The sequence below is a fragment of the Nycticebus coucang genome, chromosome 17 (genome assembly GCF_027406575.1).
Source record: "Nycticebus coucang isolate mNycCou1 chromosome 17, mNycCou1.pri, whole genome shotgun sequence".
Lineage (NCBI taxonomy): Eukaryota > Metazoa > Chordata > Mammalia > Primates > Lorisidae > Nycticebus > Nycticebus coucang.
This window is the reverse complement of record NC_069796.1, coordinates 81,597,770-81,621,987: the sequence shown is the minus strand read 5'-3', so window position 1 is coordinate 81,621,987 and position 24,218 is coordinate 81,597,770. Positions and strand designations below refer to the sequence as shown.

General features: G+C 45.4%; 1 protein-coding gene across 10 annotated transcripts in view; it reads left to right on the top strand.

The window, feature by feature from the left end:
* The window catches only part of FAM193B (family with sequence similarity 193 member B), a 38,930-nt gene that overhangs the window by 2,988 nt on the left and 11,724 nt on the right, over nt 1-24,218 (top strand). For 5 of the 10 annotated variants that reach the window (XM_053566839.1, XM_053566840.1, XM_053566838.1 and 2 more), the window contains 6 exons: nt 4,418-4,479; nt 15,244-15,486; nt 16,143-16,377; nt 17,453-17,837; nt 21,251-21,452; nt 22,357-22,596. In XM_053566839.1, coding sequence (XP_053422814.1) covers nt 15,268-15,486; nt 16,143-16,377; nt 17,453-17,837; nt 21,251-21,452; nt 22,357-22,596 — 1,281 coding nt within the window. In that variant the 5' untranslated portion in view covers nt 4,418-4,479; nt 15,244-15,267. The remainder of the gene's footprint in view (nt 1-4,417; nt 4,480-15,243; nt 15,487-16,142; nt 16,378-17,452; nt 17,838-21,250; nt 21,453-22,356; nt 22,597-24,218) is intronic. The other 5 variants (XM_053566845.1, XM_053566842.1, XM_053566844.1 and 2 more) reach the window with 4 other exon arrangements.

Sequence of the window (24,218 nt, the reverse complement as noted above, 5' to 3'; positions counted from 1 at the left end):
CTGAGGCAAGAGAATCTCTTAAGCCCAAGAGTTTGAGGTTGCTGTGAGCTGTGACAGCACAGCACTTAAGATGCTGTCTCAAAAAAAACCTCAAAAGATTTTCTATAAATCTGGATCTGTGCCTCTTCTCAAAACTCTAAAGATCTGGTGATGCTGGGCCCACATTTCCATAAGGCAGTAATCTATGGAAATCTATAGTCTCTGTAGCAATTCAGGAGTCCTCAAACTTTTTAAACAGGGAGCCAGTTCACTGTCCCTCAGACCATTGGAAGGCCGGACTATAGTTTAAAAAAAAAAATATGAACAAATTCCTACGCACACTGCACATACTTTATTTTGAAGTAAAAAAACAAAACGGGAACAAATACAATCAGTGCCTCATGTGGCCTGCAGCCCGCAGTGTGAGGACCCCTGGGCTGTTAAGGCCTCTCTGGTTCTCACCAGGCCCCTTCACTCACTTCTATAACTTACATTCAAATGCAGGAATTTAATTGGGATTCCAGAAGTCCTTACTCCCATTTGTTTCAGGCCACTAAACCACATTGATCTGTTCCCTAAGAGTCCAAATCCTTTTTATTTCACAAGAAGACTAAAACAGTTACTATCTTATTAGCAAAGAAAAAAAACTCAAAAAACAATTGAAGAAAGTAGTGGGAAATAATGTTTACAGACTTGGGGTGAACTTCGGTTGAACTTCTGACTCAGCTTCCTTCTAGCTTTGTGACTCTAGACACATTTTTTTCCCCTCTCAGCCTCATCAACAGCGTCATAAAAGAATGTGAAGCAACCCATGTAGCACCTGGTATGCAGAAGCCCCTCACCTAAGAGTAGGAGTGGATTGTGGCAGGAGCTATGCCAGGTGGCCATCCAAAGCCTCAGTGTTCTCACTTGCTAGTTTTTGCTTACTCTCTTTGGCCTCTCAGACCATTCAGCATGTAGTCCAGGTGTGCACTCAGTAAGGCACCAGGAGTCTTGCTAACAGGTAAACCAGCAGTTGATGGAGGCTGGGGAATGAGGTCATCTCAACCTTTCCTACCTCTTGTTCCTACCCCTGATGTCTCTTCAGCATCCTGAGACTATGCCCAGTCTAGCTTAAAAGGACTATAGAGCCATGGTTCTCCTAGAGCTCCCTCAAGGAATTGGAGCAGATGATCAGTCAATATCTCTAATAAAACCATCTCATTATATTTAATTCACTCAGCAAGCATCAAAACAACCTCTGTACTAGGGCCTTTATTTGGGATACACAGATGAGCGAGATAGTCCCTGTACTCTGGAACTTCCCTCTTTAGAGTCACTGCCCACCCAGACTGTACTACTTCCCTTGCCAGTGGAAGAAGATGACACTGGGGAATCCCTGCCACCTCTGGTGGCTCTTTGTAAACTAGTGGAGACTTGCCAGGTAAAATAGCAAAAGCCCTTTGATGAATAAGACTTATCCATTCAGGGTTTAAAATTTTTAATTTCCTTAAAATGTCCTAGAGCTGGTATGTCTGGTATCAGATGGATGGTCCTAACACCTTTACTTACTGTATATAGAACTTTTGAGAACAAGGTGTATGTTTTAATTCATCTCGGGGTTATGTATTGCACATTGTCCTTATTGTTCAATGCATGGCTGTTACACTCAATTTTAATTAAAAAATGTTACGTTTCTACCATTTTTATTGTTAACCTGCCCCTACTCCTGGGCCAGTCATTCATTCATTTAGGCCAGCTGTTGCACACATGCTGTGATGCCCGGTCTTCCTCCCACCTAACCTTTATTCCTCAAACATTGACTAATCCCAGATCTATGCCAGAACCTTGGCTAGCTGTGAATGCAGAAGAGAATCAGACATGGTCCCTACCCATGAGGAGTTAATAGTCTAAAGCAGGGGTCCTCAAACTGCGGCCAGCGGGCCACATGAGGCAGTGCGATGGTATTTGTTCCCGTTTTGTTTTTTTACTTCAAAATAAGATATGTGCAGTGTGCATAGGAATTTGTTCATAGTTTTGTTTTTTTTTAAACTGTAGTCCGGCCCTCCAATGGTCTGAGGGACAGTGAATTGGACTCCTGTTTTAAAAGTTTGAGAACGCATGGTCTAGAGCAGTGTTTTTCAACCTTTTTTATTTCAAGCACACTTGAACCTATAGTTAAACTTCCTTGGCATACTTAAATTATGTTGCTCAAAAAAAAAGTAAAAAAGAACATACTTACTATGCTTTGAATGTCTTTAAAAAATAATTTAATTGCAAATATTAAACCTAGTTGTTTGTACCTTCACATTAACCTGAATGATTTTTCTTTCTTTCTTTTTTTTGGAGAGAGAGCCTGGCTTTGTTACCTTGGGAGAGTGCCAGGGCATCATGTCTCACAGCAACCTCAAACTGCTGCACTCAAGCAATTCTCTTCCCTCAGCCTCCCAAGTGGCTGTACTACAGATGCTCATCACAACGCCCAGCTATTTTTAGAGATGGGGTCTTGGCTTTTGTTCAGGCTGGTCTTGAACTCCTGAGCTCAGGTGATCCACCCACCTCAGCCTCCCAGAGTGTTAGGATTACAGGCATGAGCCACCATGCCCAGCCTTAACTAATGATTTTTTTAAACTTTTTGCAGCACAGCTAAGGTCCTCTCCTGGCACATCGGTTGAAAATCACTGGTCTAAAGAATATGTGTATAGTAATTGCAATAATGTTAGAGGAAGGTATAGAATCTGCTTCCTCTGAGTAAAGATTCAAATCCTAGCTTCTATTAAGTGGCCTTTGGAAATGTTTCAGCCTCTTGGTTTGTTTTCTTGTGTAAAAAATAAAAGTGAGTCCAGGCTTATAGGGTTAATGTTAGGGTCCGATAAGTCCTGCATGCTTAGCACAAGTGGTAGCTATGAGTAAATTTTAGATACTTAGTACTGAGGTTACCCAAAACATGACAGCCTAGGGAAGGATGAGGAAGAGAAGGTTTCTCAGAACTGAATCTTCAAGATTAAGTAACAGTTCTCCAGAGGACATGATGGGAGTAGCTATTCTGCAGAGGACATGATGGGAGAAAGGGATCTAAACAAAGGAAGTAGCATATACAGAGACCCAGAGATGAAAGTTACCCAACTCATTTGCAGAGTGGGGAGAGATCAGGCTGGAGGAGTTAGCAAGATTCTTGAAAACAAAGAGGTTTGAGTTTTATCCTACAGGCAGTGAGGAATCAATGAAAGGTTTTAAATAGAAAAATGAACAGCAAATTCTCTTTTATAATGTGTGAGGAAGTAATTCTCAATAGGAAAGGCAGCTGTGGTTGCTTGATTCCTCCTCCCTCCTCCCAGCCTAGCTAATCATAAGATTCCTTGTGCTTTGCTGGATCCTATCCCAGACCTACAAGAGAGTCTCCAGGTCTAGATCCCAGAAATCTACTGTTGAATTGCCCCAGGTTATTGTGACATCTGGCTGAATCTGGGAATTGCTAAATTGTGCCATGGGGATCTTTGAGGAAAACTAAGGTATTCTTCACAGAGTGACTCTTCCCAAAGAGGAGCCTTTCCACGAACAGAAATAAAAACAATCTTAGATTAAAAACAAAACAAAAACCTTCCTTCAGGTCTGCCTTATTAATATTCCCCAACTGCTAGTTTCCCTTTATCAAAATGCTTCCCCGTGCCTACTGCATGCTACAGCCTTTTCTGAATGACTGCAATACAGTGACTTGTGGGACGGAGGCTATGTCCTTGAAAAGTTCACAGTATTGTAGAGAAGAAAGATTTCAACCACTAGGTAGGATGTATATGATAAGCTGTGTTCTAGAGATTTTTAAAAAGTGTTAGGACCTCCCAGAGCAAAGCTGAATTCATCTTCTGCTTGTGGACTTAACCAGAATATAACACTCAGACTAAGCCAAAAAAAAAAAAAAGAGGGAGAGGGAAGAGCATGCATGAAGGCTTTGTGCTTTATATATTGGGGGGAAAAGAATGTTTACTGGTCCTTCATGGTAGGATGTGCAGAAACAGAAAAGAACTAAGCAGAGTCAGTCATATATGCTTATATCCCAGGAATAGCCATCTTGGTTTTGTGCCCTTCTACCCTCATCCTTCGAACTCTGGATGGTTTGAGCTTATGCAGCCTGTGGGTGAACATACTGCAGGCGTATAGGCCATCTCCCCTTTATTTCCTACCCCAGGGTCTTACCTCTTTTTATGATTTCCCCTCCATTCTAAAGTGGTGAGTTATCTATCTACTCTTAAAAAAAAGATTCAGAGAAACTGAAGTAGAAAGAAGGGGCTGGAGGGAGTGCAAACACTGAAGGTTCTTACTAGGAAATTATAGCTAGAAAAGATGGATTTTGGGGTTCAAAGAAGCCTTGAAGGTCACTTATCTAGTCCTCTGTCCTATGCTTCAAGTAATAAATTTGATTTGGGCAAGTCTCACTTAGTTTCCCTGTCATTTCTTTCAGGACAGAAGAGGAAAGAAACTTAACGGGTGTTGAGCACCTACTGTGTGCCAGGCCCAGGCCAGGTACTTTACATAATTTTTTTCCTTCTGTCCTCACAACTCTGTGAAAAAATGGTTTTATTCCCATATCATAAATGAGGAAGTTGAAGCTCAGCTGTATTGAATAACAGTATATTGAGAGTTGAACTCACAACTCTTGTATGAGAATCCCATGCTGGGGCTGGTTTTAAAGTAGCAGTTTGGCCTGAGCATCCAGGTAAATCTGCAGCTTGGGCCTTCCTGGTGGTTAATGGCACTCAGGAAGCAAGTTTAATGGATGAGCTAGCCTTATAGGGGTAAGGAATCACTAGAGTCAGATACGTGTATCAGATCCTCAACTCAGTTTATATAACCAGAGAGGATTCTCCACAACCTGGCCTGAGGATATCAAACAGATGTTCTGTTTTCCTGGAAGGAACTCTGTGGGGAAGTTTGGTAAAGCTTCAGGGCACTAAGGGAGGGTTGTGTCAGCTCTCTGAGAATTACTACAGCTCTGATTGTTAGGTTTGAAATTCTTAGCAGTGATTGCCAGTGGCTTAGTGATGTAGCTATGCCTTTAGCATAGCATGTTAGAAAAGAGGCTGGTTTGACTGTGTTTTGTTTTTTAGAGACATGGTCTCACATGGTCGTTTAGGCTGGAGTGCAATGGCAAGATTGATTATATAGCTCACTGTCCCCTTGAACTCCTGGGCTTAAGTGATCCATCTGCCTCAGCCTCTTGAGTAGCTAGGGCTACGGGCATGTAACGCTGTGCCCAGCTCATTTGGGAAGTTTTTGTAGGGATGGGTCTCACTATGTTGCCCAGGCAGTTCAACTCCTGGCCTCAAGTGATCCTCCCACCTCAGCCTTCCAGAGTGCTGGGATTAGAGGCATGTGCCACCACACCTAACCAACTGTTTTAAATTCTGTCCTTTGTGTGAGGCAGCTGAGACATGAACCAGATGGGCTTTAAGCATTCATCCATTTATTACAATGAATGTCTGCAGTGTGCTAGGCCCAAGCCAGTCTTAAGTTCCCGGGCATACTTAAATGACCAAAATCTATACCCTACCCCCAGAGAGCTCACATTCTATCAGGGGATGAGGTGCAGAAAGAGAATACCTCTGTGAGACAGTGTGATAGAGGCTATACTAAAAAGAATTAGTTCTACTTAGTCTGGGCCAGCAAAATTTCCTTGTCCTATAACTAGGATCTTAGGTGATGAGTAAGAATTTGCCAAAAAGTAGATGTTTCTCAGCACACAGCACAATGGTTGGTAGGGGATAGGGGCTCTGAGAATGTTGAATCAGGGAATGTATGGGTGAGTGGAAAAGTGAGTGATGATAACTGGGCTGATGAGTTTTTCTAGACTGGGGATTAATTATTTTCTCTGCTTCTGAAAGGGAATTTTAGCAGCTATTGTTGTCCTCTGCCTGCCTTGGTGACAGTGAAGCTCTGGGAGTTGGGTACCTTGAGAGTAGAGTACTCTAATAGGCCATTTCAGAATAGAGTTTGAAAGTTGTTGCAGGGTAGCTGGTTAGATACAGCATGTGTCTTGGGAAAATCCTGTACAAACATACATAAACTCTGGATACTAAAAGAAAACCATAGAAGAAATGAGACCAGGTTGAGTGCTAGAAATTTAATCCAGCTTCAGAGCCCTCCTTAATAGTTGCCCAGTCTGGTAACTAGTATTATTCTCAAATTGTGGACAGAGGGGCCAAGGTGGAAAATTATCATGCCCTTAAAGAGCTACTCTGATATGCTGTAAAATGTATAATTGTTAATGACCACTATTGCCCATAACATACGCACCATGGCAGGTACCATGAAGACTTTGCATCAGCAGCTTCCAAAATGTTTGGTTTCAGGACCCTTTTACACTCCTAAAAATTATTGAGAACCCAAGCGAGCTTTTGTTTTATGTTAGTTATATCTATTGATATTTACCAAATTAAGTATTAAAGCTGAGAAAGCTTAAAAATATTTAGTTACTAATTCATTTAAGAATAACAATATTGGGCGGCACCTGTGGCTCCTTGAGTAGGACACTGGCCCCATATACCCAGGGTGGCGAGTTCAAACCCAGCCCCAGCCAACCTGCAACAAAAAATAGCTGGGCATTGTGGCGGGTGCCTATGGTCTCAGCTACTCAGGAGGCTGAGGCAAGAAAATCACCGAAGCCCAGTAGTTGGAGGTTGCTGTGAGCTGTGACGCTATAGCACTCTACCGAGGGCGACAAAGTGAAACTCTGTCTCTAAAAAAAGAATAACAATATTAAAGCTGTCACATTAGCTTGGCGCCTGTAGCTCAAGCGGCTAGGGCGCCAGCCACATAACACCAGAGCTGGCAGGTTCAAATCCAACCCAGCCCGCCAAACAACAATGATGGTAACTACAACCAAAAAAAAAAAAAATGGCTGGGCGCCTGTAGTCCCAGCTACTTGGGAGGCTGAGGCAAGAGAATCGCTTAAGCCCAAGAGTTGGAGGTTGCTGTGAGCTGTAACACACGGCACTCTACCCGGGGCAACAGCTTGAGACTTGTCTCAAAAAATAAATAAATAAAGCTGTCACATTAACATAAGTAACAATTTTTTAAAGGAAAACTGTATTTTCCAGAAAAAAAACAAAATTAGAAGAATAGTCTTGTTTTCATTTTTGTACATTTCTTTTCATCCGTATTAATAAAACTGGATTCTCATATATGCTGTTTTGGTTGAAGCGTATGAAAAAAAACCCAGCTTCTCCCAGATGTATAAGTGGAAAAAGGAGGCATGTTTTAGTAGCCTTAAAGATGATTGTCATATAATTTGTAATATGAAATTAGAGACTGTATAAAAGATGTCTTTATACTCATTTACATTAAATCCATTAATGATTTTAATTCATAAAAACCTAAGCAAGGGGGTGGCGCCTGTGGCTCAGTTGGTAAGGCGCCGGCCCCATATACCGAGGGTGGCGGGTTCAAACCCGGCCCTGGCTGAACTGCAACCAAAAAATAGCTGGGCGTTGTGGCAGGCGCCTGTAGTCCCAGCTACTCTGGAGGCTGAGGCAAGAGAATCGCTTAAGCCCAGGAGTTGGAGGTTGCTGTGAGCTGTGTGATGCCATGGCACTCTACCAAGGGCCATAAAGTGAGACTCTGTCTCTACAAAAAAAAAAAAAAACTAAGCAAGGGCTTGGCGCCTGTGGCTCAAGCGACTAATGCGCCAGCCACATACACCAGAGCTGGGTGGGTTCAAATCCAGCCCCGGCCTGCCAAACAACAATAACAACTGCAACCAAAAAATAGCCAGGCATTGTGGCGGGTGCCTGTGGTCCCAGTTACGTGGGAGGCTGAGGCAAGAGAATCGCTTAAGCCCAGGAGTTGGAGGTTGCTGTGGGCTGTGATGCCACGGCACTCTACCCAGGGCGACAGCTTAAGGCTCTGTCTCAAAAAAAAAAAAAAAAAAAAAACCCCGAGTAAGATCTAGACCCCATCTCTAAAAAAAATAGCTGGGCATTGTAGCCGGCACCTGTAGTCCAAGCTACTGGGGAGGCTAAGGCAGGAGAATCACTTGAGCCCAAGAGTTTGAGGTTGCTGTGAGCTGTGACACTATGGCATTCTACTGAGGGTAACAAAGTAAGACTCTGTCTCAAAAAAAACTAGGCTCACACCTATAATCCTAGCACTCTGAGAGGCCAAGGCAAGTGGATTGTTTGAGCTCATGAGTTCAAGACCAGCCTGAGCAAAAGCAAGACCACATCTGTACTAAAAATAGAAAAACTTAGGCAAGAGGATCATTTTGAGCCCAAGAGTTGGAAGTTGCTGTGAGCTATGACACTACAGCACTCTACCTAGGGCAATAGCTTGAGACTGTCTCAAAAAACAAAAAAAGAAATCCATTAGTCCATTCAGCCCAGTACTTTGAATGGAGCTTTTACTAGGGTGTTGGTTCTATAACATGATGCTCTGATCATTTGGAAAGTAGAGTCACTGACTCTTGCAGCTCTTCCAAGTGTTTTCCCATTTCTTTATAATATCAAAAGGTAACATTTGTTAATACCACCACCAACTTCATCAGAAAAGTCTTTAAGTATTAGGAAGCTGTCAAGCTCATGGTGGTGGATACAAGTTTTCTATAGTTTTAATTTTTACTTGAAAGGCTAAATTTTATCATTGACCACAAATACTATCAGTTTTCCTTGAAGTGCCAAGCTCATTTTGTTCATTTGTTTATTTATTTTTTTTTTTTTGTAGAGACAGAGTCCCACTTTATGGCCCTCGGTAGAGTGCCGTGGCCTCACACAGCTCACAGCAACCTCCAACTCCTGGGCTTAAGGCGATTCTCTTGCCTCAGCCTCCCGAGTAGCTGGGACTACAGGCGCCCACCACAACGCCCAGCTATTTTTTGGTTGCAGTTTGGCCGGGGCCGGGTTTGAACCCGCCACCCTCAGTATATGGGGCCGGCGCCTTACCGACTGAGCCATAGGCGCCGCCCCATTTGTTTATTTTTTGACAAAATGTCTGCCAGTACCCAAGTCTGAATAACAAGTCAGTCATTCTTTCAGGTGAAAAATGGTGTTCCATGAAAAGAATGACCTTCCGTTTCTTTAATTTTTATCTCTCTTGTATCCAAGAAGAACTAGAATGCCCTAAATCAGAAAAGTCTTACGTCTTGTCAGGTATAGAAATAGAAATAGAGAATAGAAACACTGATTTCAATTGGCTACACATGCCAGTCCCTGGGCCCTGCAGTGGTTTAGAGTTCACTGGCTCTCTGTGGGGCTGGGCACACTATATCATAATCCCATGTGAGTAGTCTCACCCTCTCCAGAGATTCTAGTTCTAGTCAGAGTGAAGCAAAATTATCTTGGACCTTTTTGGAGCAGATCCAAAATCTGCTCAAAAAACTCTTAGAACTTCTTCCTTTTCCCCCATATTTTGGCCAAGGCTGGACCTGTACCTTCAGAGGCTCTGAAATTTAAACTGAGGTGAGCAGGAACAATTAGTTGTTGCCCAGAGCTGCTGGGTTTAAGAATCAGTTCCGTCAGCCTTTGTGATGATGAAAAAATGGTTGAATGTTTCATTCTTTTGATGAACATTTACTGATCATGTTCTTAGTATGGGAATACTGTGCCAGGTGCTAAAAATACAGCTTGTGAATAGTTATTTGAAAGTCAGGGTTGAATGACTTTTCAGGGCATAAGGGGGTCATAGTTGTCAGAATTTGGAAAATGGCAAGAGATCACAGTCAAAGGGAACTCTGATCCATAAGCTTTTCTCTGCCAAAGCAAAAATTAGAAGGAAGAATGTTATTACTGACAGAATATAACACCAGCTGGGTTTGGGATTTTTATCAACCTCTGGCAGTTAAAGCAGAGGTGAAAATGTCAGAAAGAAAAGTTCCCAGTTCTGGGCGGTGCCTGTAGCTCAGTGAGTAGGGCGCCGGCCCCATATGCCGAGGGTGGCGGGTTCAAACCCAGCCCTGGCCAAACTGCAACAAAAAAATAGCTGGGCGTTGTGGCGGGCGCCTGTGGTCCCAGCTGCTTGGGAGGCTGAGGCAGGAGACTCGCGTAAGCCCAAGAGTTAGAAGTTGCTGTGAGCCGTGTGACGCCACAGCACTCTACCCGAGGGCGGTACAGTGAGACCCTGTCTCTACAAAAAAAAAAAAAAAAAGAAAGAAAGAAAAGTTCCCAGTTCCACAAGGCATTGTACCCAGGGACAGGCATCAGGGCTTAGGGTTTTAAGACATCAGCCCTAGTAGTGGCTGCAAACTGCCTGGGCCTGAAAGAAGAACTCAAGTATACTAAACTCAGAGAAGACAATGGATAAGCTAATTTCCAGTGTAGACTTATTAAGAACAGAACCAAGGGGCCTAGGTAATAGCTTGAGTGCCTACTGCCTGAATTCCTTTAAGTGCTTTGTATCTCTGATTTCATATAATCCTATGGGCATCTTTATGCAATGTAGCTTTTCAGGTCTTATTTATCTTTTCAGGCCTTGTATTTCTTCCTTTAATTGGAAAGACAGCCTGTCCTGTAAAGTTGCTTTCACTGATGGCTAGTCTCATTTATTTGGTGTACCAGTTTGGCTCTAGGGAGAATCATATTATTTCCATTAATGAGGGGCATCTCATTGTCATCTGTGAAGAATGTAGTCTTCCACTCTTCCACACTTTAAATTGGAATCATTCTGGTAGAGGTCAACAGTGAAGAGATGGGCCTTTCTCCATAGAAAGCAATAATTTCAAGCATTGTCTCCCTAAGCTGCCTGCCAGCTCCATTGCAAAGGGGACACCAAACAAATCTGATTTAGCTACTACATGCCCAGCAGAGCCTATGCCCTGCGAGGGATCCAGACTGGAATCTGACCTGGTGCCCGCCTTCTGGGAACACAACCTAGTAGAAGACACAGGTAAATAAATTAAATAGAAGGCACAATTACTGCAACCAAAGTATAACGTAGCAGGATATGGGGGAGGAGAGGTGAATTGTAAGAGAAAGCTTAGAAGAGAATGAGTTTAAGCTGGGTCTTTGAACCCTGCTGAGCTACTTATTAGTAAATGTGGGCAGAAGGGGATTTTAAGCAGTAGAGCCCCTTTAGCAAAAGCATGAGATAGGAAAGTACAGAATATGTGAAACTTAAAGAATGGCTTCATAGGGTTAAGGACAGAGGTTAAGATTTCTAATTAGTCACCTTAGATTCATCACATGTGAGAGACTCTTGCATTCTTATAAAATATAGGGCCCTTTCTTTGTTTGTCATTGCTCCCATGATGTTATTAATTAATACCTTATGTTGAGCAGTGTATTTGTGCCTGGCACTAGACTAGGGGCTTTATTGCATTTAATTCTCACAACCAACTGCGCAATTTAGGACTTAATACCATTTTACACATGAGCAAACAGAGAGGATAAGTAGAACTTGCTTAGCATCATATAGCTGGTAAGTTATGGAGGCCCAGGTTAACGGCAAAGCCAGTGTTAATCTCACTGTGCCCCAACACTTCCCAACAAGTACTTTGGCACTAGGTAGAGTCACATTAGTTTAGTTACATGGTTAACTTGAAAGAATTATATATTTGCTTAAGAAAACAAAAAGTGGGGTGGCGTCTGTGGCTCAGGGAGTAGGGCGCCAGTCCCATGTGCCGGAGGTGGCGGGTTCAAACCCAGCCCTGGCCAAAAACCACAAAAAAAAAAAAAAAAAGTGGCTCAGCACCTATAGCCCAGCGGCTAGGGTACCAGTCACATACACCGGAACTGGCGGGTTCGAATCTAGGTCCAGCCTGCCAAATATTGACAACTACAACCAAAAAATAGCTGGGTGTTATGGTGGGTGCCTGTAGTCCCAGCTAGTTGGGAGGCTGAGGCAAGAGAATTATTAAGCCTAAGAGGTTGCTGTGAGCTGTGATGCCACAGCACTCTACCCAGGGCGACATAGTGACACTCTATCTCAAAAAGAAAAAAAACAAGAAGCGCTTAAGATATTTGAGTTCTTCATCGTACAACTTTCTGCATCTGTGGATTCAACCAGTTGTGGATGGAAATTACTCAGAAAACACCTGGCTGGCTGCATCTGTACTGAACATGAACAGACTTTTCATTATTTCCTAAAGGCAGTAAAAACAACTCTTTATGGAGCATTTACATTATATTAGCTAGTATAAGTAATCTAGAGATTATGAGAAGATGTACTAGGTTATGTGCAAATATCATACTTTTTTTTTTTTTTTTTGAGACAGTATCACTTTGTTGCCCTTGGTAGAGTGCTGTGTCATCATAGCTCACAGCAGCTTCAAACTGTTGAGCTCAAGTAATTCTCTTGCCTCAGCCTCTGGAGTAGCTGGGACTACAGGTACCCGCCATAACACCTGGATATTTTTAGAGACAGGGTCTTGCTCTTGCTCAGGCTGGTCTCACACTTTTGGGCTGAAGTGAGCTGCCCACCTCACTTCTCAGATACTAGGATTACAGGTGTGAGCCACCTCACCCGGCTTAAATATCATAATGTTTTGTATCACAGACTTGAACATTTGTAGATTTTAGTGTCTATGGGGGTTGGTTCCACAGGTACCAAGAGATGACTGGATATTGTACTTTATAGGCCATAAAAAGAATTTCAAGAATAGTTTTACTTGTACAAGATTTTCAGCTTATGTAACCTAGCACTCAAGTGAAACCGTTTTGTAAAATTAAATGTCATAGTGTTTGCCTTAAAATGTGTTCAACATCAACGACAGGGAAAGGAACTTGTCCTCATGTCCTTTACCTAGAATTTCTATGGCGTCTTGTAGCTGTGGAAAGTCTCCTGGGTACAGTTATCAGAAAGGCCTCTTTTCCCTTAATTTCTCTGAACAGTATCTTTCTCTATCAACTTTTTATCCCTTTGCATAAGAAGTTACTCACCATCAATGGGTTTCTTTTGTAGTTGCCATTAAGCAATTGCCTTGCTTCAATGAAATGTTTCCTTGGCAGAGACTAATTAGGCAGTATTTTTTGTGAGTTGCACATGTTAAATTTCTATCTTTCTGGTACTCTTTTGAGTTCTTTGTACTTCCCCCAAATGTTTCATTATGTTCCTGGTACTACTGTTGGGTTTCCTTCTTTTTCAAGAAACCAGGGACCCAAGTCAGTGTAATTGTACATTACAGATTTAAGATACCCTGTTGCCAACTCATTGTGAGAAAGGTGATTTCATGCAAGAAAGATGGATGAATGGGGTGGCTCATGTGTGTAATCCTAGCACTCTGGGAGGCTGAAGCATGAGGATCACTTGAAGTCTGTAGTTTGAGACCAGCCTGAGTAAGAGTGAGACCACAGGCTCGGCACCCATAGCTCAGGGGTTAGGGCACCAGCCACATACCCTGGGGCTGGCAGGTTCGAACCCAGCCTGAGCCTACTAACAATGACAATAACAGCATCAACAAAAATAGGCAGTGTCTGTAGGTCAGTGGGTAAGGCGCCAGCCACATACACCGAGGCTGGCGGGTTCGAACTCAGCCCAGAGCAGCTTAAAACAACAATGACAACTACAACAACAACAACCAAAAAAAAAAAAAAAACAGCCAGGTGGTGTGGCAGGCACCTGTGGTTCCAGCTACTTGGAAGGCTGAGGCAAGAGAATCACTTAAGCCCAAGAGTTTGAGATTGCCGTGAGCTGTGACACCATGGCACTCTCCCAAGAGTGACATAGTGAGACCCCCCATCTCTACAGAAAGAAAACAAAACAGAACAACAATTAGCTAGATGCAGTGGCACATGCCTGTAGTCCCAGCTACTCGTGAGGCTGAGGCAGGAGGATTGCTTGAGCCCAGATTTTGTGTTTGCAGCAGGCTATAATGATGCCTCTGCACTCTAGCCAGGGCAACAGAATAAGGCTCTGTCTCCAAAAAAAAAAGAAAGAAAGAAAGATGATGGCATTGTTTTATTGGTAGGATGAGGGTGATACCCTTTTTATTCCTTAAGGTTTCTGCAAACACATGTTACCTAGTGGTGGGTAAGTTTGGATGGTATGTCAGTTAACTATTGTTGCATAACAAACTGCCCAAAAACCCAGTGGCTTAAAGCAATGCCATTTTACTATTTCTCCGGAGTCCACTGCTTGACTGGGTGTTTCTGCTGAACTGAACAGGTTTGGCTGATCTCAGCTGATCTCACCTGGGCTCGCTCATTTATCTCTGATAAGCTGGCTGATCAGCGTGGAAATCTCTGCTTTCTCCGTACATATCTAGCCTGGTCACACCCTCATGGCATGGCAGAGGTGCAAAAGTGAGCAAGCCCAGCCATGCAGTGAAGCAAGTGGAAATGCATACCAGCTTTTAAAGTTTATGACAGGCAGCCTGTTTCCTCACATCCTGTTTGCCAAAGAAAGTGACATAGCTAAGCCCAGTGTCAGAGTGGGAGGGAAGACTAAGTTGCAGAATATAAGAAAGCCATTAATTGGGGTCATTAAATGTAATCAGTCTCCCAGTCAGGACCCTTCAGTATGGAAGAAAACCTATTGACTTAGAAAGAAAAGTTTTCCAAGAAATGACTATTTTGGGCCCATGCTGTGGGCATGCCCAGGGACAGGCATTGTATCTGCTTATGCAGTGATCCTCACAACAACTCTGCAAGATAGGTAGGAATTGGAACTCAGAGAAGTTAAATAACTTGCTCAAGGTCTCCTGGCTAATCCGTGGTCAGGCAGGGATTGGAATGCATATCCATCTGACCCTCCAGAGCCCAGGTTCTTTACGCCATACTCACTGCCTTTCAAGAGCTCCAACCAGAGCCTTACCTTCCCTCTGGCACACGTTTCAATAGAGTTTTCTATACAAACCCCTCCTCCAAAATGTCACTGATCCTCAAGGAGTTGTGCAGCTCTTCAGAAAACCCACATGTTTTCCTAAACTCTCCACTGGCTGAAAGCATACTTTCCTTCCAGATGGGGATTAGGCTGTAGGCTGTACAAGCAGCCAAGAATTGTGGCCCCTCCCATACATGCTAGAGAGGGAAAAGGCATCTTCTCTTTAAGATTTGGGGGCACCAGGGCATTAGAATGTTTGAGCATGAGCTTTGAAGTTAGACTCACTGGGGTTCAACCACTCACTAGCTCTATAACCTTGGGCAACTCATTTAACTTCTTGAAATCTGTTTCTTCATCTTAAAAAAAATGGGAATTAGAACACCTCCTCTGCAGAGCTGTTACAAGGACTAAAATTAAGTCATGTATATGAAGTGCCTAACTCAGTGCCTGGCACGTAATAAGTGACATTACTAATACCGTTACCATTATTTCTAAGGAGAGTCTTTCCCCTCCTGGGAAACCCTGTTTCTGTCTGTTGGACAGGTCCCCCTGGCCTCCAGCCACTCTATGCAGACTTGCTGCCTGCTATGTCACCGGGAACGCAAAGGCTGGGAAGAAGGCCCTTCTCAAAACGGACTGGTGTTGCAGGGTGAGAAGTTGCCCCCTGACTTCATGCCAAAGCTCGTCAAGAATCTTCTAGGCGAGATGCCTCTATGGGTCTGCCAGAGTTGCCGAAAGAGCATGGAGGAAGATGAAAGACAGACAGACCAAGAACACGCAGTGGCGGTAGGTAACCACTGAAGGCAGGTGTCTGAATGCAAGAGGGCTAGCTCCCTAAAGAAGTCAGCCTGCTCCTTCTCTCAGGTGGCTCTCCTCAGGTAGCCTCTATGCCCAGGCACTGAGGCTGCTGGGGTGCACTGCCACAGCCTTAACAGCTCAGGTTCAGATTGGGGGGAAGAAAGAAGCTTCTGGCAGCCCACTGGCCTCGCTGGATAGTTTGTGCACAGGACGAGGGCCTGCTCATAGATGCTGGTAGGTTGTGATTCTGCCCCTTCATATGAGCTGCTGCCTTCAGCATTCTGGCAGCCTAGCCCCCGCCCTCTTCCCCCACCCCCCAAGATCCTCTCTTTGACCAAGGCTCAGTTTAGCTTCCAGACTTATGACTGAAGGGCCCGTCCTCTCTCTGGCAGCTTTTACTACTCTCCATAGGTCCACAGTTTGCAGTCTGCCCTTGTCACAGACTCCCCAGTCCCCACACACTTCATGTAGCTGGGAGCATCACAGCCGCTGCCTAGCCCTCATTGTCCCTGCACCTGGAGCTGGACTGATTGGCGGCACAGGGGCCTGGAGGAGGGAGGGCTCTTTAGGGTAGCTGATGTAGCAGAGGGTCAGCTCTGATGTTTGCTATTTGACCGTGAGCCTTTTTCTTCCCCCTTCTTCAGATCTCCTTGTCACATACATCCTGCAAATCGCAGTCTTGTGGGGGTGACTCACATTCGTCCTCGTCTTCCTCTTCATCATCCTCATCCTCGTCCTCTTCCTCCTGCCATGGGAACTCGGGAGACTGGGATCCCAGCTCATTCCTGTCAGCACATAAGCTCTTGGGCCTCTGGAACTCCCCACACTCCAGTGGAGCTGTGCCAGGCAGCTCACTTGGGAATCCTCCTACCATTGCCGGTGAGTCTCCCAAGATCGGGAGATAGCCAGCCCCATAAATGTAGATAGCTATGTTTTCCTCTCCACTTTGTTCAAACAGATCATAAGATCAGTTACCAAAATAAGTAAAAGTGGAACTGTTTTCATGGAAGCAAAGACATCCTAGACTCTATGGAACTCCTTTCCTTAGGACTCTCTCTGCTGATAGAGAAAAATTTCCTCTCAAAGCTGTTATTGGCTTTCACATTGGATCTAAGAGGGAACCTGGTGGGCACTCTCTGAGTAGAAAGTAGAGTCTGGGACGGCCCTCAGAGAAGTAAGACTTAGAGGACCTAAGTGACCTTGTCTTCCTACGTCTTGATTTCTGTACCTGAGAGATAGATATAAAAGCACTGATGTCTACACAAGATTGTCAATGCAAGCTGTAATGGTCATTAGCCAATTTAGTAGCTGTGTAAGTCTTCTTTAGACTCAGATAATTCTCAGACCCAGAAAAAAAAAACCTGTGGGCTCTTGGTTTATTATATAAATATGTTACTGTAGCACTTCTAAATGGAGAGGCTTAGTTCTTCAAAGTGGTGTTGCCCCCAGAATTATGAGAGTTGAGCACTACATAACTCCATTTATTTCGGTGCAGAGAAAGTTGTCAAGCCTTTTCCACTTCTTTGAAATCTGGGACACTCCCCCCCTCCCCCACAGAATTCTGGCATACCCTGACTACTTTAGTCTCCATGGCCCAGCGATAGAGCCTTGGTTGCTCCTTGGCTTCACAGACCTGCCCCAGGCCTGAGGAATACCTCTGAACAGGCGGATCCTGGAGAGACCCTGAAAGAATATACATCCTCTGTTCATGCCATAGCAGAGGGGTGGGACCTTCCCGCCAATATTCATGGTACCTTTTTCCTTGAGCCTGGATTCTTCTGGAAACTAACTAGCCAAGCTGCCCACAGAATCCTCTCCAGCTTCAGGGTCCCCTGTGCTCAGTGGCTTTGCTTTCTGGTCACAGCAAATGGGATGTGGTGGCAGTGAGCCTCCGGGCTTTCCTTCTCAGGTCCAGGCTCCCATTCTGATCCCTTTCTGCTCCCTCCACCCACAGGTGAGGCTTTCCCCATCTCGGAGTACCACCAGCACTCAGACCTCACTGCTCCCCCTAACAGCCCCACTGGCCACCACCCCCAGCCAGCATCTCTGGTCCCGTCTCACTCTGGCTCCTTCGCCTCCCCACCTCACCCACACCTGCTGCCTACCACCCCAGCAGCACCTTTTCCTGCCCAGGCTTCAGAGTGCCCAGTTGCTGCTGCCGCCCCCCACACCCCAGGGCCATGTCAGAGTTCCTACCTGCCCTCCACCAGCATGCCGCTCCTGAAGATGCCTCCACCATTCTCAGGGTGTGGCCATCCCTGCAGCGGGCACTGTGGTGAGCACTGCAGTGGGCCTGTCCTCCCACCATCAAGCTCTCAGCCAGTCCCTAGCACTCACAGGTAAGTGTGCAATGTGAAGGGCAAACTCCTGCTTACTTGAACTTAGAATTTTAGAAGACCTTGATGAGGATATCTTTGGGATGGAAATTAAAGGGTAGACTATTTTTGTTAATTTTGTTTTTTCTGTGAGACAGAATCTTGTTCTGTTGCCTAGAGTAGAGTGCAGTGGTATCATCATAGCTCACTGCAATCATAAACTCCTGGGCTCAAGCAGTCTTCTTGCCTTAGCCTCTTGAGTCATTGGGACTACAGGTGCAAGCCACTATGCATAGCTAATTTTTTTTTTCTTCTTCTTTTTTTTTTTTCTTTTTACTGCATTTTTTATTTTTTTTTGTAGAGACAGAGTCTCACTTTATGGCCCTCGGTAGAGTGCCGTGGCCTCACATAGCTCACAGCAACCTCCAACTCCTGGGCTTAAGCGATTCTCTTGCCTCAGCCTCCAGAGTAGCTGGGACTACAGGCGCCCGCCACAATGCCCGGCTATTTTTTGGTTGCAGTTTGGCTGGGGCCGGGTTTGATCCCACCACCCTCGGTATATGGGGCCGGTGCCTTACCGACTGAGCCACAGGCGCCGCCCTTTTTTTTTTTTTTTTTAAATAGAGATGGGGTCTCGTCATTGTTCAGCTTGTCTTGAACTCCTGGCCTCAAGTGATCTTCCCACCTCAGCCTCCCCAAATGCTAGGATTACAGGCATGAACCACCATGCCCAGCCTAGACTATGGTTTTTTAAATTGATTATTCAGGCTGGGCATGGTGGCTCATGCCTGTAATCCTAGCACTTGGGGAGGCCAAGGCAGGTGGATTGCCTGAGTTCACAGGTTTGAGAACAAAAAATAGCCAGGTGGTGTGGCAGGCACCTGTAGTCCCACCTACTTGGAAGGCTGAGGCAAGAGGATCGTTTGAGCCTAAGAGTTTGAGGTTGGCGGTGAGCTATGATGCTGCCATGGCTCTCTACCCAGGGTGGCAGAGTGAGACTCTTGTCTCAAAAAAACAAACAAACAAATAAATAAATAGATTGTTCAATTATAAAAGAAGTATGTGGTTTTTTTTTTAATTTGGAACAATTCAGAATATATAAAGAAAAAATGTCCTCACAACCTAAATTTCTACCACTGTGATGTATTTTCTTCATATTTCTTTATATAAATAACACAATTAGGTCCCTATTTAGTATACTTTTTTGTGTAGTGATTATTTTTTATCATATCATTTCCCCAGTAAAAATTCTTCAAAAACCTTTTTAGTAAGCCAAATAATGTCTTACTATATAGCTCTAGTATAATTTATTTTATCCTTTCCCTATTCCTAGACATTTAGGCATTTCCAGATTTTTAACCATAATAAATGAGGATGTAATAAGCATCCTCAACCCCTGAATTTATTTTTGAATGAGAACTTATGTCCTTTGGGGAGTCGCCTAGAAATAGCTCTAAGTGCTAAGAAAGGTTATATTAATACAGTAGAACTTCCATAGTTGACCGCCTCTTTACACTGACCACTTCCTTAAGCTGACCTAATTTTCAAAGACTAGATATACAACCACATATACGTATTGGCACAGTAGGCCTAGTTCCCATCCAAGTACTAACCAGGTCGCTCTGATTCTTATTTAGCATTACCTCTTCAGCATGTTGTGTTCCTATGTGGTGTTCTTAGCTCACAATTTTAAAAGTGGGGAACATTGATCATAGTTCACTTCACTGTACTTCAGTTGCTGAACACTTAATCATTCCAACATTTTGTTATAAAAAGCATCTCTAAAGATGTCTGTGCGTAAGGCTTCCCCTCCCCCGCTTTTGGATTTTTCTTTTTGGAATAGATTCCTCAGAATAAAAAAATGTTCTCAGTTAAGGGTGTTTGTGTTTTCGTGTTTTATTTTATTTTGAGGAGGGCTCTCTAATGTAACTACCAATAATGAGTGCTAATTTTTTCATATCCTTCAGAGCATTTGGGTATTTTAATTTTTTTAGAATCAGTTTTGCTAATGTAATAAAGAATAGGCAACTTGGAATAAACTTCTGTAAGCATCACTGATAATGTTTCCTGCCACCCTCTTTTTGAATCCTTGCCATGTGCTTACTGCCCTTTCTAACAACAGAGATGGGCTATGTTGGATTGCCCTGGGAACTGGTTGTCCACACAGCTCCTGGCACTTCGTTCTTGCTCTCAGCTCCCATGCCACCTGAGCCACAGCATTGGGACCAGACCGTGTAGCATTCCGTCTCCTCTTGGCTTAGCTAAGAGCTGTGGTTCTTCCCAGCTCCAGTTGTGGAATGTTCTGGGCCAATGTGTCATCCTGACCTCAGCAAAATATTCTGTATCACAGGCTGCCCTCGGTGCTTCCCAGAGTCCAGAGGCAGAATAGTTAAAGGGAGAGAGAATGAGCTTTTGCACACAGAGACATGGGTTTGAGTCCTGGCCTTCTGTTGGGCAGAGGCAAAAAGGCACCTTGAACCTCAGTCTTCACCACTGCAAAATGGGAATGATGATACTTAATTAGCAGGACCTGGGGCTTGGTTAGAAATAGTATGCTGAGGGCGGTGCCTGTGGCTCAGTGAGTAGGGCGCCGGCCCCATATGCCAAGGGTGGCAGGTTCAAACCCAGCCCCGGCCAAACTGCAACAAAAAAATAGCCGGGTGCTGTGGCGGGCGCCTGTAGTCCCAGCTACTTGGGAGGCTGAGGCAAGAGAATCACTTAAGCCCAGGAGCTGGAGGTTGCTGTGAGCTGTGTGATGCCACGGCACTCTACCAAGGGCCATAAAGTGAGACTCTGTGTCTATAAAAAAAAAAAGAAAAGAAAAAAGAAATAGTATGCTGAATCCAGTCTGGCACAAGCAGTAGCTATTATAGTCTGGCCCAAAAAACACACTTGCTTTCCCTCAGCTCAATGCCCTGTGGTTAAAGCAGCTCCCACTGCTGCAGAGCATGACTTGGTCATAAGGACTTTAGAAAGTGAAAAGAGACTGACCTCATTGACCACCTTGAGTGTTCAGGGGAGCCAACAGCCCACTGATTAGTTCAGACCTATTTATGAAGCATGTTGTGTGCATGGTGGTTATGTTATACCCTGGAACCCCAAAATAGAAGAGACACAGTCCCCAACTTAACAAACAGGAAGTGGGAGAAGGGAGAGAGGTGTACACAGTGCCCTGAGACGGGCACACAGTGGGCACAAGCAGGGGAGCCCTAAGGATACCTTTCTGCAAGTGCAGCATTTGTGGTCATGATGGGCCCTGACCATTGTGGGCAACAGGTGTCAACCCACTCTTGGAAGAGGCACTGATAAGCCTGCCTCAGACCTCTGTGGAGTGAGGCGGGTGGTGGGCAGTTGGGATGGCAGATGCAGGATGCTTCCTGCTACAACCTGCTCCTGCATCGGCCTGCCTCACCTCTGGGCCTGTCTCTCCCCCTCAGCAGAGACCCTGGGTGCAAGGGGCACAGATTTGCACACAGTGGCGTGGCCTGTCAGCTGCCCCAGTCCTGTGAGGCAGACGAGGGGCTGGGTGAGGAAGAGGATAGCAGCTCTGAGCGAAGTTCCTGTACCTCATCCTCCACCCACCAGAGAGATGGGAAGTTCTGTGACTGCTGCTACTGTGAGTTCTTCGGCCACAATGCGGTGAGTGAGCCTGCCAGGCTAGAGAAGGTTGGGGGTCAGCCAAGGTGAGCAGAAGGTATGCCCTGCTCCGCCCAGAGACCTGCTCACGGTGCTGATCCCCTCGCTGGGACTGGGTGAGTCCTCACACCTGCGTCCGCTCACCTGATCCTCACAGCATGTTTGTGAGGTAGAGGTTTTTTTTTTTAACATTTTGCTACTCTTGCTCTTCTTGTGGTTTCTCTTAAGACTGACTTTTTTTCCTTAGGAAAGGAAGTGGCAGAGAGAAAGCTATGATTCTGATGAGTATGTATACGTGTGTAATCCCAGAGAAGTGAACGCTTGGGCGTGATGAAAGCAGAGTGGAAGCAGAAAGGCTCTCATTTCCCCAAGTGTGACAGCCAGCCGAGGGACAGGCCGTGAGCACAGATGGCGCCAGGAAGGAGGCTCAGATCAGAGTACATGCTGTCTCTGGACAGGGGGAGAAAGCAGTTCAGAAGTCTCATAAGGTGAAGAGGAAAGGACTGCCGGTTAGGGCAGAGCAGTTGAGGATAGAAGAAATGAAAGCAATTAAATTGCTAGTCGCCTTTAAGCTAAGGGTTATTATCTTCATTTTATAGATGACAAAATTGAGGCTCACAAAGACTTGGTAACTTGCCCAAGGTCATACAGCTTCCCAGTGATGAGGCCCAGGCTCAAACCTTTCCTGGCTCCCTAGTGAGCGTTTGCCCAGCTCTGCCCTATTCCCTCCCGCTTCCTTCACCCACTGGTTCAGAGCCTGGCTTGAGGGTGAAGCCACTCAGCCTTGGTGGCTGATGGTAGGAAAAACAGTTACCTTGCTTCTCACCACGTACTTGGTGCCAGCGGGTGGGAATACTGTGGGACCCCCAGGTCCAGGGTGTAATGTCAGCACCTCCCCCTCCCCTAGCCACCCGCTGCCCCGACGAGTCGGAATTATACTGAGATCCGGGAGAAGCTCCGCTCAAGGCTGACCAGGCGGAAAGAGGAGCTGCCTGTGAAGGGGGGCGCCCTGGGCGGGATCCCTGGGGAGCCTGCCGTGGACCACCGAGATGTGGATGAGCTGCTGGAATTCATCAACAGCACGGAGCCCAAAGTCCCCAACAGCGCCAGGGCCGCCAAGCGGGCCCGGCACAAGCTGAAAAAGAAGGTGGGTGTGGGGGGGAGCCCAGCTCTGCCACCTCTCCTTCAGGATCCCCTCACTCCAAACCCCAAGATTTCTGGGGCATGAATGATGCTGGCTGTCACAGTCCTCAGCTCTGCTCACTGTTCTGGGAAAGTCTGAAGGCGTTTGGGAAGCATCAGGGTCAGGGAGCCTGGGGCAAATGATTGGAGGAAACATGTGACCTGGCCTCAGAAGCTGCTTGCTGGATTCCTCCAAGATGAAGACTTGCTTCATTCAGTCATTTATTTGTTCAGGAAATGCTTCTACAAGTACTGGCAGCCAAAGTATGACGCAGTTAAGTGCTCACCCAGGAGAAACTCAGTCCAGTTGTGAGACTGACACAAAACCGGACAAGCATGTTAGCACATAAGAAGTTCCAGGATGAGGAAAGTCTGCCATCCTGCCTGGAAATGGCCAACTTGTGGGCTGAGTCATAGGTAGTAAGTAGAAATTCAGCAGAAGGGCCCTCAGCAAGTACAGCACATTCCCCAGCAGCTTGATAGAGTCAAAACAGAGTGGAAGAGTAACAAGATGGACAGTGGGATTGAGGGAGGCCTTGAAGGCCTACTAAAGAGCTTGGCTTTATCCTACTGGTGAGGGGAAGTCACTGGAGGGTTGTAATTAAAGAATACTCTAAGACCATGGTGTGGTGCCGTGAAAGGTAGGCTTTAGGTGTGATACTCCAGGCAGGAAAACCTTGAGTTGGTATCTCAAGCAGGAAATGGTGGGAGAGATGATTGATGTTGGGGCAATCAGAGCAGAAGAGAGACATTTTCAGAGGACATTGAAGTGACAGGCCTTGGTGAGCTGATGGCAGGACAGGGAGATGGAGTCAGGGATGTGTCCCAGATGTTGCTTGGAGACCAGCAAGATGTTGGTGCTTTCACTGAACCAGGATGGGATTTTCAGAAGACAGCAAACTCAGTTTAGGCAAAAGTTCCCATGAGACATCCAAGAGGAGATGGAGGTGTACGGTTTAATTGCCAGCACAGAGATGTAATTGAAGCTATGGGGATAAACCAGTCCTCCAGCTGAGAGTAAAACCCAGTTAGCTGTTTCCAGGCAGCCTTCCTGCCAAATGAGCCCCAGAGCTTGATGGCTTGTCCCTGGGGACTTCATCACCTCTTTGCCTGCCTGCTCCCCAACTGCATCTGCACAGTGAAACACACTTGAGAGCCCAGCATTCGAAGAGATTTGGGTTTAACAACCAGCTAACTCCAGTTCCTAAGTGGTCAAACAGCCATAGTACTCTGGAAAGCAGAAGTGATTTTTCATCTTTTTCCAGCCCAAATAACAAGGATCCTTCTGCAGCCTGGAGTAGTGAGCCAGGGAGTTCCACCACTGCCTTCAGAAAATGGTCAGCACAGCAGGGTACCTGTAATCCTAGCACTCTGGGAGGCCATGGCGGGTGGATCGCTTGATCTTAGGAGTTGGACACCAGCCTGAGCAAGAGCGAGACCCCATCTCTACTAAAAATATAAAAGTTAGCCAGGCATTGTGGCACACGCCTGTAGTTCCTGCTACTTGGGAGGCTGAGGCAAGAGGATCGCTTGGGTCCAGGAATTTGAGGTTGCCGTGAGCTACAATGCCTAGGCATTCTACCCAGG